Raw genomic sequence first — 15,238 nt, 5'->3', positions numbered from 1 at the left:
CACACACACTACTGAGCCTCATTTTGACTTGTTTTAAGGACATTACATCAAAGTTGGATCAGCCTGTAGTGTGGTTTTCCACTTTAATTGTGAGTGTGACTCCAAATCCAGACCTCCATGGGTTGATAAATTTGATTTCCATTGATAATTTTTGTGTGATTTTGTTGTCAGTTGAATGTGCTATGTAAAGAAAAAAGTATTTAATAAGAATATTTCATTAATTCAGATCTAGGATGTGTTGTTTAAGTGTTACCTTTATTTTTTTGAGCAGTGTACATCCACAGGTACACCTCTAACTCAAATTATGTCAATTAGCCTATCATTTTCTGGAATTTTCCAAGCTGTTTAAAAAAGGCATCTTCAACTTCGTGTATGTAAACTTATGACCCACTGGAATTGTGATACAGTGAATTATAAGTGTAATAATGTCTGTAAACAATTGTTGGAAAAATTACTTGTGTCATGCACAAAGTAGATGTTCTAACCGACTATAGTTTGTTAACAAGGAATTTGTGGAGTGGTTGAAAAACGAGTTTTAATGACTCCAAACGAAGTGTATGTACACTTCCGACTTCAACTGTACATCACGCCAGAAACAGCCATTTGTCATCAATTATCAGCCATCATTTTTTGCTATTTAGGCTTATATCTCAGACCAAGTACAGCAGCACAAGGCCTGCTTCATAGCCAGGGACACCACCTAAGTACCTCAGGGAAGTGACATGCCAACATGGCTCTCAAACATTAAATAAAACCGAGGAGGAACATCCAACATCCCTCTGGTTTTATGTGCCGTTAGAGGAAGCTGGCCCCTAGATGAAGGCCCTAATGCTTTTTCCACCTGAATGGAGAGATGAGTAGAGAGGAAACAGACGCTTCACTGATACTGGGCTGACGTCACAGTGACGTCAGGGCCACATCTGACAGCGACAGTGACAATCGGAGTAGACATGCAATTAGAAATGATGTGGAGTGCAGGTGACGGTCACTCTCCTCGGAGACAGTAGGGTTGTCATCCCCATAAACAGGAAATTACATCAGAAATGTTATGTATGTTTTGATGCTTGTGATAGTGCTGATACTCTACTCTTGGGAGTATGAAAATGAAAGGGTTTTAAATTGCACCCATTTTTGTTTGTTGCTTACAAACACACACTTTCTCGGTGTTGCTGTATCTTCAGTTAGGGTGTGTGTGGATATATATATATAGTCCCCTGGTGAGATAAAACAGAACATTGGCGCCTATTTGCTTTCGCGCTCTTTTAGGGCCTATTCTCCTCACAATGACTAATGAAAAAGAGAATCATTTGCAGACGGCTGGACTTTTTCTGCCTTTTGGTGGCGAATGGGCGAGACGAAGCCAAATGATTTGCTAGAGAGGGAGAGCGGGAAAACCAAGGCACTAAGGCAGAGAGAGCAGTCAAGCACTCCCCAAAACAAAAGCAGCCCACCAAAATCGCTCCCAAACACAAAGCGCCCCTCAGATCCCTGCACCTCCGTCTCCACAGCAACCGCCTAGGCAGTTCTCACAAAGCAAGAGACACACCCCCCCTCCACACACCCCCCAAATCCACCGTCTACAAAGGCTATAGCCAGCCCACCCACCTATAACCAGAACCATCCTTCCAAACCACCCTGTTGCCAGTATGCGGCACAACACCCATTATGGAGTCCTCCCATATTAGGTAGAAGTTGCCCCAAACACTGATACAGGTTCGGGGCCTGTGTTCATAAAGCCTCTCAGAGTAGGAGTGATGATATAAGATCTGTTTAGCCCTTTAGATCACATTGAATAAGATTACATGGACAGGGGGACTTGATCCTAGATAGCAACTCCTACTCTGATCCATATGGCCCCAGATGATTCTTTCATCCCCCTAATGGCTAAGGTTAGGATTGGTGGCAACGTGATGTGCGTCGTCCTCACCGTCAATATTGAGCATCATCTTCCACATGGCGGGGCGTACAGACTGGTGGAAACCAAACCACACCTCTCTCCCCCCTCCCAGGGGATGGTCGTAGCCCTCTGGGGCTGAGAAGAAGGAGCGGCCCACTGGAGTGTACCTGGAGAGGGGGAGGCGAAATAGAGAGATAGTGAGGGGGGAGAAGAGTGAGAGAAGAGAAACAAAATAAGGAAAGACAGATAGAAGGGGGACAGACAGGAGAATGGGGAAGTTAGTTTCCACAACCTGGACCAGAATCTTGGTCAATAGCGCTTTGCACAGTGACAGTCTGACAACAATCTATTTTTCAATTGACACTGAACATCAATGAAACGAGAGAGTGAAAACTCCACACGACCTTATCGACATCCTATCACTGAGCGGCAAGGACTAATTAATAACAACATTTGCGTTTCCTAGAAAGTCCTGGACACATTCTGTCAATGCAGTAGCCTGAAGCTATAGCAAACATGTTTTTATTTAAGACTTAGTTTTGGTAGGCACGCTGATAACGCATTGTTTTTGAGTGGAGGAGGCTTTGAGTGAAGTCAGGTATGAAGGCATAGGTAGACACAATAAACTTGATTTCCTGGCTGATTATAGTCAGGCCATAAAAACAACCACATTTTGATTTGCAAGGGCATACATTCACGCGTTTCATTACCTATGTGGCACTAAGCGGAAGTGACTACTGAAATTCAGTACTTTATTTGTCATTAAGAAATTATCTTGGAATAAAATGAAGTCTCGCAGGCCAGCAAATTAAATACCATATGGGTTTATTAGACCTACATCTTCAGTAAATAAATCTGCCTCAAAAGTAAAAAAAACAAAAAAAACAACATGTAGCAGAGTTGAGTCGTTTGCTTTTAAATCAGTTTGCTGAGGATTCCAGGAATACATGCTCAACTTTTCAGAAATGCATGCATCCTGTTTATCAAATAATTAACCCAATCACATAGTTATAACATTTCGTATTATAACCACTTGGGCGGCGACTGTCTAACTCACTTCATGGAGGGCAGGTGTCGCAGCACCACGTCCACAGCGTGTACTGGGTTGGTGCTGATGGGCTTGTCCAGCTCCAGGGGCTCAGGCACGCTGCGGCCGGTTAGCACCTCGTGCAGCATGTGCCAGCTCACCAGAGACACAAACTTGATTGAGACCTTAAAGGGCCGGTCCTTGCCCCCTTCACCCGGTAGGGTGACATCCAGATCCACCTGTGAGTGTGTGGTGGTTGGGGGGGGGGGTTAGAGATGTGTGTGCGTGCATTAACAGATCAAGAAGTGTGGGAGCGTGAGTGAGAGTGTGTTTTCAGTCTTGTGGGAGCCCCAGGTAGGTTTGACTGTGTGTGTGGCTGGGTGTCATTCTACATCCTTCTTACCCCTGCGGTTGCCACAGGCAGCGGGTTGGCTGTGTACAAGCTCCTCTTCCCATCGTAGACTGGCCGACGATCCCCAAAGATGGTAACCTTGAAGTGCTGCACCATGGAATCCACAACCTCCCTATAGAACACAAAACCAAAACAAGTTGTCCTCTTGAGTCTTGTCCAATGGTCTGCAACCTGTGGCTCTGGAGCCGCATGCAGCTCTTTATCTGCCCATATGGGGCTCTATAATTAGTGTTCAAAGTAATAATAATAAATAAAACACAAGTCGAATAAAACATCAAATTACCTCTAGTCACACTTCAACAACCACATGAACAACCCCTAATCTGATACCATGTGAAACATTTTGGAGACCCTAGCAGAAGGCAAACTCTGTTATTCTAAGCGTACCTGTTGACGCGGCGCGGGCACTTCTCGGGCTTGATGTCCACCTCATAAAGGTAGACGTCTATCTTGGGGATATCCACCTGGAAGCAGTTGGCCAGCAGCTTGATGGGCTTTCCCATGGTGCCATAGCCAGGCCGCCGTGGCACAGTGAACAGGGGCTGGGCTCCAACGGCTCCTAGAGATGGGAGGGTAGAGAGAATGGAAAAGGGGAACAATCATTCAATTTCCATTACAACAGACCAGTTCCTGGAGGAACAGGCTTAGATTAGTAAATTGCTAAAATCAGCTTTGTAGTGGCCCTTTTGACAAAAAGTAAGGTCTCAATCACCTGCTGCCTGTGTGTCAAGAAGATAGAGATGTTGGCTGAAAGAATCTACTGGAAGGAACCACTTTAGAAAGTACAGACACAGCAAGGAATACTATGGGGGGAATAAAGGTTTGGTTTCTCTATGAAAAATTAAACCCAACAGAAACAAAACACCCAGACACGTGTGTGTGTGTGTGTGTGTGTACACAGCAGTGCATCCCACACATTGCCACCCCCAGGCACAGGATGTCTTACACAGGAATCACTTTAACCCAGTAGACAAGAGTTATTTTAAAAACACCCCGATGTGCCACACTCATCCCAGTGCCATTTTGGGTCTTCCGTCTCGTGGCCCACCCATCAACATCAGGAGCAGCTGATGTAGAGAAAAATAAATAAAAATTGCCTTTTGAAGCGTTGTGCTGATTTAGCCGAACATTTGCTGACGTTGTTGACGTAATATATATATATTTTTTTATCAATAAAAATTTGGTGAAATTGATGCATGTTGCATTTAAATGTTTGTTCCACATACATATCCTCATCACCCCTATTCAACACTCCCATCTCCATCTCGCAACTCAAGACGACAAGCAGAAAGTAAACCATGGGAGTTTCCCCCTCAGCCTCTCTCTGGTACTCTCCACCACCAAAACCAAACTGCTCCAACGTGTCATTAATAAATGAGTGTCAGGGCTATGAATGATTCACCTCCTATTGAGTCATGATGAGTGGGTGTCAGCATACGAGTGGGTGTCAGTTCATTCAAAGCCCCAGCGCAGGTGAGGGGAGGGGGGAATGGAATAAAAACCATAACAGAACCCTCTCTCAGGTGCTGCCAGCTCATGGCCTAAGAGCATGAGTAGAAATGTTTGTTTAGGGCTGTCTTTCAGAAGCTGGAGCGTTCATGGTTCTCTCCCCGTCCGTTTCTCTCGCCTGGTGGACCTTGAGGGGTGGGTACAGGGGTGGCAGATGCAGGTTGGGTGTAGGCTAAGGCCAGACCTTGGAGGGCCACAATGACAGCAAAGAAAGGGAGAGAGAGAAGTCTGGAATTCCAGCCATAACTGTCCCACGGACACACACCAGCCCTTTTGTGATGGAAATGATCCAGGGGGCCGAGGGGAGACCAGTGCAGGTCTCAGACAGAGAGAGACACATGGGTTTACTCATACCGCCACACACACAAACACACTCTCAGACCGTGAGAGACACAGGCGCTCTCTGACACACAGATTGCTTTTCCTGTGCTGCGGTGGGGGTGAGTAAGCCAAGCAGGAGGAGAGGGAGGAGTAGGATGGCTGGGGGAATGGGCAGGGAGGGCTGGTATTCCTCTCAGTACAGTATGCGTGCCTACTAGCCTCCATGCTGCATGAGTCACTGGGCCAACGCAGAGAGAGAAACACAGGAAGAGGACCATCCTGCCTCTGGACACTGTGCCAGGCATTCTATATAAAAACATATACATTTTAAAACACTTTTCTCCTAGTCCTGATGGTTCTTTTACACACACACACGTCCTGCTGATGTTGTATTCGGCACATGTGACAAATACAATTTGATGCCGTCTTACAGATACACACGCACAAGTGCCTTCTGACAGGCCTTTACCGAAACGCGCAAGCAGGCTCGACCAACCATACACACAGGAAAGCAGCTGCAGCATCATCATCCCACCATGTAGCGAGCGAGACACAAAGAAACACCAAGGCCACAGAGAGTAAAGCATAACACACACCCACAAACAGCGGGTCAGAAATTCAGAACACTGAGAAAAAAGAAAAAGAAAAAAAAAGAACTTGCCAGAAACTACTCAACATTTCCAAGCTTCCGGTTATTAAACCTAACCCTCCTGGCCATTTCCCCCTCAGAAGTTCAAAGAAATGGATTCAAAACACACTCTTTTGCAGAACTAAACTCGATCGCAAAAATCCCTTCCAAAGCATGTTAGCCTATTTTCTCTGTCACTGATTATTCAGAATGCTTCTCAAGCACACACACGGCCTAGTATCTCTCAATTCTCCCCCCTTCTAAACTATTTGAGCCCCTTGCAGACAAAACAAGTACAAGCACGCCCCTGGGAACTGTAGAGGGGAACGTTGTAGAGGGGGGCCAGGGCAGGGAGGTAAGTAGAGGGAGAGCTGACTACTCTAGTCTGAGGTATCTCTGACACTGTGTCGGCCCCAGTGGCCCCGAGCTGGCCCTGTCCTCGGGTCACCCACTGCCCATATAAGGCATGCTCAGTACCAAGCAAGCAACACAGCACAGAGACCAATGGCTCAGTGGAACACACACACACAAAGGGGTGTGAAGCTGAACAAACTGCTCATATGACCTCATTGACCCAAGATACACACCAATGGATCAACCAAAAATGTTGAAGTCTACAAAACAACAAAGTTGATGCCTAAAATGCACAACATGATGATTAGTACTCAACTATCCTGGAATACCATGACCTGTGACCTATAGGCCTTCCCGTAACGAGATTGCTGACAATGAGAGATGGCCTACTCAAAAGCCCATGTGGAGGCATCAAAGGCTTGTGGTCTGCGTCATTTAGCGGTGAGAGGGAGCAGGTTCAAGGAAACCTCCCCCTCATGTGTTTACTCTGAAAGTGTGTGTGTGTGTGTGGGGTCAGAAGAGTCGTAAATGGAAGAACGTGTTTTCCAAACAGAAAAATTGTAGGTACTTTCAACGCTTTGTCTCGTTTTGTTTCCTGACCGCATGTTACGGACTACAGTACAGACACCAACTAACAGAGGCAGTAAACTGGGTAGTATTCGTTAGGGCATACCGTAGGAAAACAGTGTACAACAGAAAACAACAACTAGCGTTATTGGACAAGGTCAGATAGTTCTTCCCTCTTTCTGACCGCTTTCTTCAGTTTGATGCCTAATGAATATGTCCCTGATATTAGAAAGAACAAGTCAGTGGGTATGTGGAGAGATAAAGAGGCATCACAGAACTGACCTTGTAATGACAATTTCTCAGTCAAACTGTAACAGAAGTGGATGGGCCAAAATGGGACCCAAGCGATAAACTCGACAAGGTTGGCTTAGTGCAATAGCATTTAATTAATTTAAGTGTCTTATGAGCAAGCCGGCGTTCGATCTCAGGCGACCTCAGCTTGCTACACACATAGACTGGACGCTGTTTAATGTTGGGAGGTGAAAAATTACTAGGCTATATTATCACAGGCTAGGAGAGAAACCAGTAACCACATCCCTGAAAAGCAGCGGATACCTACACTGACTGGCATCATGTTCAGTAGGCATGGAATGGATGCAAACACCCCGAAACAGACTTAAACAGAGATGCATTATACTACCTGAACTCAATCAACTCCAACAAGAAACTCTTGAAACATATTGCAATGGTGTGCCCTAATGAACATGACCTAGTTACCATTACACATCAAGTCTGGGCTCTCCCTTCCTCAGTCCCGCTGCCTTCCACAATGATTGGCTGAAAACGTACTCACACAGATTCAGGGTAGACCCACACACACACAATACAGCTGTTGTATGTCTAATCCTGAAGGCCTGGGCTGTGAGAACAGGGCGAGTGCTCCGATGCGGCGGGGCACAAAGGCGTCAGTCACAGCAGGCAGCGGGCCCAGGCACACGAGGACCGACGGACGCACACAGTGACAGAGCGCCACGGGCTGGGAGGGACTGATGCGTGTCAAACAACTAGTTTATTCCCCCGCTCTGTCACTTGTCCCATCTACCTCAGTGCTCAGAGAGTGTCGGGCACCGACCGGAGCCACTCACTCCACAAACAAACACAAACTGTAGAGGGAGACCAAGGAGGGAGAGGCAACATGAAGTACCCTGAGGATGGATGGCAAGGGGGGGGGGACACAAGGAAGGCTGGAGCGAGAGCGGATACACACACCAACACGCGAATGAGCTAGCTCTGTCAGCCTGGTCGGAACATCAGGGTACTAGCGGAGGGGACAATAAAACATGTTTTGTGGTCAGGGAGAACAACAGACTCTGTGATTAGGACTAGGAAGGAGGGAGAGATATGGACTGGCGTTAGGCCGGGGTCACATTAATGCAGAATTGTGTGTTTGTAATAACAAAAAATATATTTTTAAAACGCAGAACAAATCTCTTAGTGTGTTTTGTAAACGCAGATCTAAAATGCTTCTTTTTGGAGTTTCTGCTGGGCATTAGACACATTTTGTGCTTCAGTTGCACTTCTCCACTCAGATGAGAACTCATGAAAGGGCATTCTATCAGCTGACAGCGCTCTGACTGATGTTTAGCTGCTTTTCTCTGGTAAATTGCAGCAGGCTACATTCTTTCCATGATGAACATTAGAAATATAACGGCCATGCATCGTTGCACTTCTGAAAGTGATGCTATTTTCTGCCAAATGTGTTGCACTAATGTATTTTCTGTGATGGAAAACTACAGTTGCAGGCCCCTGATCACTCTGTTGAAGCGAAAAACTTAAAACGCAGGTGAAATGGTTTAAAACGCAGGTTGATGATTTGTGGGCTCATCTCAATGAAGTCAGTCGGTGATATAAAACATACCTACTAGTGCCAGCCAATCAAATGTGTTGTTTCAAGCAGCACACACGCAAAAAATAAAATAAAAAATACTGGGATAATTTCTCACTTTCAACAATGTCAGGCTCTGTCTTCTCTCCCTCAGTTTCCCCACAAAACAAGTTTGATTATCCCCTTAAGACACTCCCCTCACATCAGCCCTGGGTCCCTCACTTCCTGTCTGAACCCCCCCGCCCTCCTGCACTGTGCCACTGTGTTGTGTTCCCCCGCATAGATTTAGGCTAAATGGTCCTCACTAAACACAGAGCTCAGGAAGGAGAGACGAGTGCCCAATCCAGGCCTCCTCCTCATCCCACAGAGCTGAGACAGACATCCCCCAGCCTTTACAGCCCACTGCTACTGGGCCCTCCTACTGACTCAGTCAGTCCTCTCCATCTATCCCCATGCGCTCTCCCTCCCTCTCTGAATCACTCGCTCTCTGGCTCTCCCACTCACGTATCTCCCTCCCCCTCCAGCTCTCACACAAAGCCCACCCACATGAGCTCAATACTAGCCACACTCACAACATGTGAAGGTCGACACAGACAGAGATGCTTCTCAATCTAGCACACATGCATAGGCTGTTTTAATTTAATTCACTTGTTAGAAGTGAAAAATAACATTCCTTACTAGGCTATGGGGACACAGGCTGCAAGATCCTAATGAACACAGGCTCAGCAGGGTCGTGTTCATTAGGGCACACAACGGAAAATGATTTGTGACGGAAAGAGAAATTGAGTATTTCCTCATAGGACAACTCCAGGTTGTCCCTCCCTGTTTGTCTGTTTTCTTCCGGTTGGTGCCTCAGGAATACTACTCAAAATATTGAATATTCTAGCTGATAGTCAACATCACAATATTGACCCCCTCACAATGCGTCCCAGATGGGCTAGCTTTGGACAAGGATTTGAAAATCAAAGGGGGTCATCGACTTCCCGCCTTTTTTACTCAAATAAAGTGAGGAGCTACAGAGGCGGGCGCGAGAGAGAGAAAGAGAGAAAGAGGATAAGAAAGGGGGTGGACGGGGTTAGGTGAAACAAAGAGCGGGAAGAACAAGAGGAAGTAGAACAGAAGGAGCGGGAGGGTGTGAATCAGAAAGACAAAGAAAACGACCATATATGCCTATTCAAACATAGCTTCTACTAACAAACCGTAAGTACCTCAACCACATTTACCTAGAAGACCCCCTTGATAGTTAGGGGGGGGTCGATAGTTAGGGGGGGGGGGGTCACCTGTACTGCCTGTGTGTGCCTGTACTGCCTGTGTGGTGTCCCTTTTTCTTTCGGTAAGCCCCACACAGGTGTGTGCAGATGAGTCTGTATGTCACGAACGTATCCATTACAACAGGAAGCAGCTGCACTTCTCATGCACTATTAAGCGTGCTAGGTTACACACCCAAAACCCTAACTGACAGTAGAACCCATCTTAACATCACATACTATACTGAACAAAAATATAAAACATTTGGCACAAATGGAAGAAAAAAAAATTGGGAAGAAAAACAAACTGCCTCAGGATCTCGTTACGGTATTTTTGTGCATTCAAATTGCCATCGATAAAATGCAATTGTGTTCGTTGGCTGTAGCTTATGCCTGCCCATACCATAATCTCACCATGGGGCACTCTGTTCACAACGTTGACATCAGCAAACCGCTCACCTACTCGACACCATTCACATGGACTGCGTTTGTGAGGCTGGTTGGACATACTGACGCATTCTCTAAAAACGACTGGAGGCATCTTATGGTAGAGAAATTAACATTAAATTCCCTGGAAACAGCTCTGGTGGACATTCTGGCAGTCAGCATGCCAATTGCACACTCCCTCAAAACTTGAGACATCTGTGGCATTGTGTTGTGTGACAAAACTAAACATTTTAGAGTGGCCTTTTATTGTCCCCAGCACAAGGTGCACCTGTGTAATGATCATGCTGTTTAATCAGCTTCTTGATATGCCACAACTGTCAGGTGGATGGATTATCTTGGCAAATGAGAAATGCTCACTAACAGGGATGTAAACAAATTTGTGCACAAAATTTGAGAGAAATTAGCTTTTTGTGCGTATGGAACATTTCTGGGATGTTTTATTTAAACACATAAAATATGGGACCAACACTTTACATGTTGCATTTCTTTTGTTGTTCAGTGTAATATCCAACCTCATATGAACAACGTTTTATGATCATGTGTTGCCATTCAAATACCATACAGACAGAGCTACAACATGTACTGTGTGATGGATGTGATCATTAAGGTTTAAAAGCTCAAGTCATATCCTATGAGCACTAGCTAATCTGGTCTGTTTCTCAAACGGCACAAACGTTGCATGCTGCCAGACTACCGTTGGAATGAACAGTGCGTTAATAAGCATGCCAGGCAATCAATTAGCATTTTCTCACGCCACACTCTTCTTAGCAACGAGGGCCCCCTTTCAATCATTCACTGAGGAATCAAGCCCACTGTTCTGTTCCCCCTCATGGGTACGCAGCTGACGGACAGAAAACAACTGCCCTGTTCAGGTTTGTCTTTTAGGGCACACTGTAGCAAAATGTTTTGAAACAGAGAAGCAAAAATGAGCATTTCTTATCAGTAGAAGTCCAGATAGTCCCCACCCTGTTATAGCCCGCAGTCTACCGTTTGGTGCATAATGAACATGGCCCAGTTATCCCCCTTTTAAAAACACTACAACCTGAGGAGGCTTGGAGGTCAGTTGCCAGGGGGGACCTCCTCTGGAGGGAATTAATATAGCTCTGTCTGGCCTGGCTGTATCAGGTGTCACTCACTGGGTCTACCTGCTAGGGTATTGTTGCAGGAGAAGTGGAAAGTTTCCGTTACGACTACAGACAATGCAAACTGTAAAAACGGTTTCCCTGGCTGTCATTGTAAAAGACAAGGAGGAACAGTCTGACCTAGGCTACCATCTAGGTTATACAGGGTCTCCTCTATTATGTATGCTTTCCCTTTTGATTTAGGCCGAGCCTACACATCACCACTGTTTTGCAGTCTATTCATGAGAAAACATGACCGTGCAGTCCCACTGACGATTCAAACTGAAATGCTTTGAATAAGGAAAAGTAGTCCGTAACTTTGCCTCTCATGAACTAGGACCCTATAAAATCTAAATCAAACATTACTAATAGAAAGAAAACATAAGTGTATGTTCTAAGTCCACAACAATGCTCAAACATCAGGAGACCACTTTTGAGGTCTGGGGGGGGGAATCTAAGAAATGTTGATGTAGTTATCCTTTAATGCAATTGTGCACCAGCTTGAGACAGTTGTTTGGCTTGTGGGGTTTCTGTAGCGCTAATGTGCAATTTTTTTATTTTACCTTTATTTAACCAGGCAAGTCAGTTAAGAACAAATTCTTATTTTCAATGACGGCCTGGGAACAGTGGGTTAACTGCCTGTTCAGGGGCAGAACGACAGATTTGTACCTTGTCAGCTCGGGGGTTTGAACTCGCAACCTTCCGGTTACTAGTCCAACGCTCTAACCACTAGACTACCAGAGTTAACTAAACAAATCGTCACTGGATTGATGCAAATAATGATATAATTCTGCCAGGTAAGCACAGGCTACTTTGTAATTAACATTTAGTTGAGATGGTTTTTGGGATAGCCTTTCCATCTACCAGCAAACGGTTATCATTAGCATTATCACAAACGGTAGACGAGACATATGTAACAGTATAACTTTAGACCGTCCCCTCACCCATACCCGGGCGCAAACCAGGGACCCTCTGCACACATCAACAACAGTCACCCACGAAGCATCGTTACCCATCGCTCCACAAAAGCCACGTCCCTTGCAGAGCAAGGGGAACCACTACTTCAAGGTAGAGCACCGATTGAAACACAGCGCGCACCACCGCTAACTAAGCTAGCCGTTTCACATCCATAACACATATGTGCGCACCCACACACAGTATGTATGCCAGCAACATACCACCCTGCATCTCACTGCTGGCTTGCTTCTGAAGCTAAGCAGGGGAGGTCCTGGTCAGTCTCTGGATGGGAGACCAGATGCTGCTGGAAGTGGTGTTGGAGAGCCAGTAGGAGGCACCCTTTCGTCTGGCCTAATGCAAATATCCCAATGCCCCAGGGCAGTGATTGGGAATTTTGCCCTGTTTAGGGGGACATTAAGCAGGTGTCCTGACTCTCTGTGGTCATTAAAGATCCCATGGCACTTGTAAGGGTGTTAACCCAGTTGTCCTGGCTAACTCCCCAATCTGGCCCTCATACGGTCACCTAACCATCCCCAGTTTACAATTGGTTCATTCATACCCTGTAACTATTCCCCAGGTCATTGCTGTAAATGAGACTGTTCTGTCAACTTACCTGGCAAAAATACAGATAACTAAAAAAGCAAACAGGGGCATTCCTATACCGTTGAAAGAAAATACAAGTTTTACAATTAACTTGGCATTGCTGGGTTCCGTAACTGATTTTTTGGGCCCTACTGACCTCTGATAAACAGTGTGGCACATGACTGCGGTGACAAACAAGATGAGCCTATTGCTGAACCACAGGAAGCTGCTGAGGGGAGAACTAGTAATAATGCCTGGAATGGCATCAAACAGTGGGAGACCATGTGTTTGATACTACTCCACTCATTACAACTAGTCTGTTCTCCCCAATTAAGATGCCACCAATCACCTGTGTGCTGAACATTTCATCATGCATAACCATGTGGACTTTTCTATGACTAACGACTGAGTGTCATGAGTAGGAAGATACCCATAAAGGCTTAAGTGTGAAATATGACGACAAAACTTTTGTTAGGTCTATATTTCATGGTATTCCTCCACTTATGACTAACCCAACTTTACAGGACTTCAAAGACACTGTACTCCCACATGGTGTGTATAGAATGACATTTCACCTGTGACTCACACATGGCCAACAGACAACTGTTGAGGAAGTTCCCTAGTTATAGTTAAAGAAAAGGTAGTTGGTGGCCATTCATAAATTTACCAAGGTGCTTTTAGCAACAGCGGGTCTATCTACATACACTAGCGTTGCTTTCAATTGTATTGGGTTGCACAAAAACAGTCCGTGTGGGAAGTCAGAGGTTAAATACAATTCAATTTCAACTTACTGTGCCTGTGGGCAGGACGGTTGGTCATTATGATGGGGAATCGTATTAATATCTAAAAGGGTCGGGTTAATAAACAGACTTTCCAAAACGTAGGTTGTAGACCCGCTTACCTCACGTCAAAATAAAAGCCCCCCCAAAAGTATTGCTCTTTTGTCCACATACCGCACACGTGCAAGACTTATTTTAACATGAAGCCAGCAGAAAATAGACCCAAGTTAGGAAAGTATGTTTAAATGTGTTATTTTCGTTAGTTTTTTCCCTCAATTTCCCCCCTGCTTAAGGACAATCGGCAGGGTAAATTGAAACTACATTTTATTTAACTTCTGGCCTCCAGCGGACTATTCTGTTTTTTTTGCAAGCTAATTACTAGCAATTCTAGAGTGTAAATATTAGCGTAGTTAAAATCAGCTAGCCACGAACGAGACACCTCAACCAACACCTGTGGGTTGGCGTTGTGTCTTAAGGCAATTGACATGGACCAACAAAAAAATTAACTCACATTGGCTGGCTAACTAGCAATCAAATAAGTTATTTTTTCTGCTTTTGTTGCAATGTCAGTGTTGGGAAACATGCAACAATTTAGTAAATCATTTTGGCATGATATGAGCAATGACAGCAAATTACCTGTCGTTCCGATTTCCATTCATGAGGTCCCTGCCCGGTTCACTCCCCGGATCACAGATGTCAAATGTCAGGAACTCTTCCTTGGTTCAATCTGCTTTATCGGCAGTTCACAACACCGCACAGGCGATGCAACAGAGTAGTTACGAGTTTCCCCGAATTCTCTTCTCTGCTCACTGTCAAACGGGCCCCTTTTCCAGTCCCTTTGGATGAGGGTCTTCCGTGTCCCGGTGTCTGTAAGTCGATCAAGGTATCCAATCGGAATTCACTGCCACGGCGATACTTGCTCGAGCCTCAACGACGACGATAAACTAGCTAGCTGCTAGATTAGCAAATGGATTGAGACAAGTATAGCTAACAGACAATGTCAATATATCATAATTGCAGATTCACTGGGCTCTTTAGTTTATTATCAGTTTGCTGAATAAAAATCTGATCAGTTCAGTTTTACGTCCAGAAGATATCGAGTTTAAGGCTTGGTAGTTGGCGATAATTAGCTAGCTCGCCATCTAGCTACCTACGACTACTAGTTAGAATTCTCATCCGACAATAGACAGCTACTTATCACTCAAAGTCTGCTGATGATAGGCAGCTTGCACCCGTTTTGATGTGCCGCCTAGTTTCCACTGATGTCACTCTCCAACAGCGGCCAGTTTCGCTGTTTCTAGGCTGTCAACTCCCGGTTGCATTCGTCGATATGGCTAAGATTTTCATCCCGGTTGCCTGTGCTCAACTCTGTAGGGCTCTGACCAACTAAATATGGTGAAGTTACTAGTCTGACACCGACAGGAAGAGGTGGGTTCTATCTCAAAAAGGAAACGCCAAACGTCAGAATGAAGCACTTCGCCCAAAGACAGTACAGTAGGAAGATGGGCAGAAACTGCTTCTCCACTAGAAATCCCCGATCACGTTAGCTAGCTAAGCTCATGCGC

At 45.4% G+C, this 15,238-nt stretch overlaps 1 protein-coding gene across 1 annotated transcript in view; it reads right to left on the bottom strand.

Annotated features, from left to right (window-relative positions):
- ago3a (argonaute RISC catalytic component 3a) overlaps positions 1-15,140 on the bottom strand; it is a 46,355-nt gene extending 31,215 nt beyond the window's left edge. The window contains exons 1-5 of the mRNA XM_064945466.1: positions 14,310-15,140; positions 3,724-3,895; positions 3,328-3,448; positions 2,955-3,163; positions 1,928-2,064 (exon numbers count right to left, since the gene is read on the bottom strand). Of these exons, the coding sequence (XP_064801538.1) occupies positions 1,928-2,064; positions 2,955-3,163; positions 3,328-3,448; positions 3,724-3,895; positions 14,310-14,328 (658 nt within the window). The 5' untranslated portion in view covers positions 14,329-15,140. The remainder of the gene's footprint in view (positions 1-1,927; positions 2,065-2,954; positions 3,164-3,327; positions 3,449-3,723; positions 3,896-14,309) is intronic.
- Between the last annotated feature and the right edge of the window lie 98 nt (positions 15,141-15,238).

This window comes from Oncorhynchus masou, chromosome 29, assembly GCF_036934945.1.
Source record: "Oncorhynchus masou masou isolate Uvic2021 chromosome 29, UVic_Omas_1.1, whole genome shotgun sequence".
In the NCBI taxonomy this organism is placed as follows: Eukaryota; Metazoa; Chordata; class Actinopteri; order Salmoniformes; family Salmonidae; genus Oncorhynchus; species Oncorhynchus masou.
This window is presented reverse-complemented; position numbering and strand designations above follow the sequence as displayed.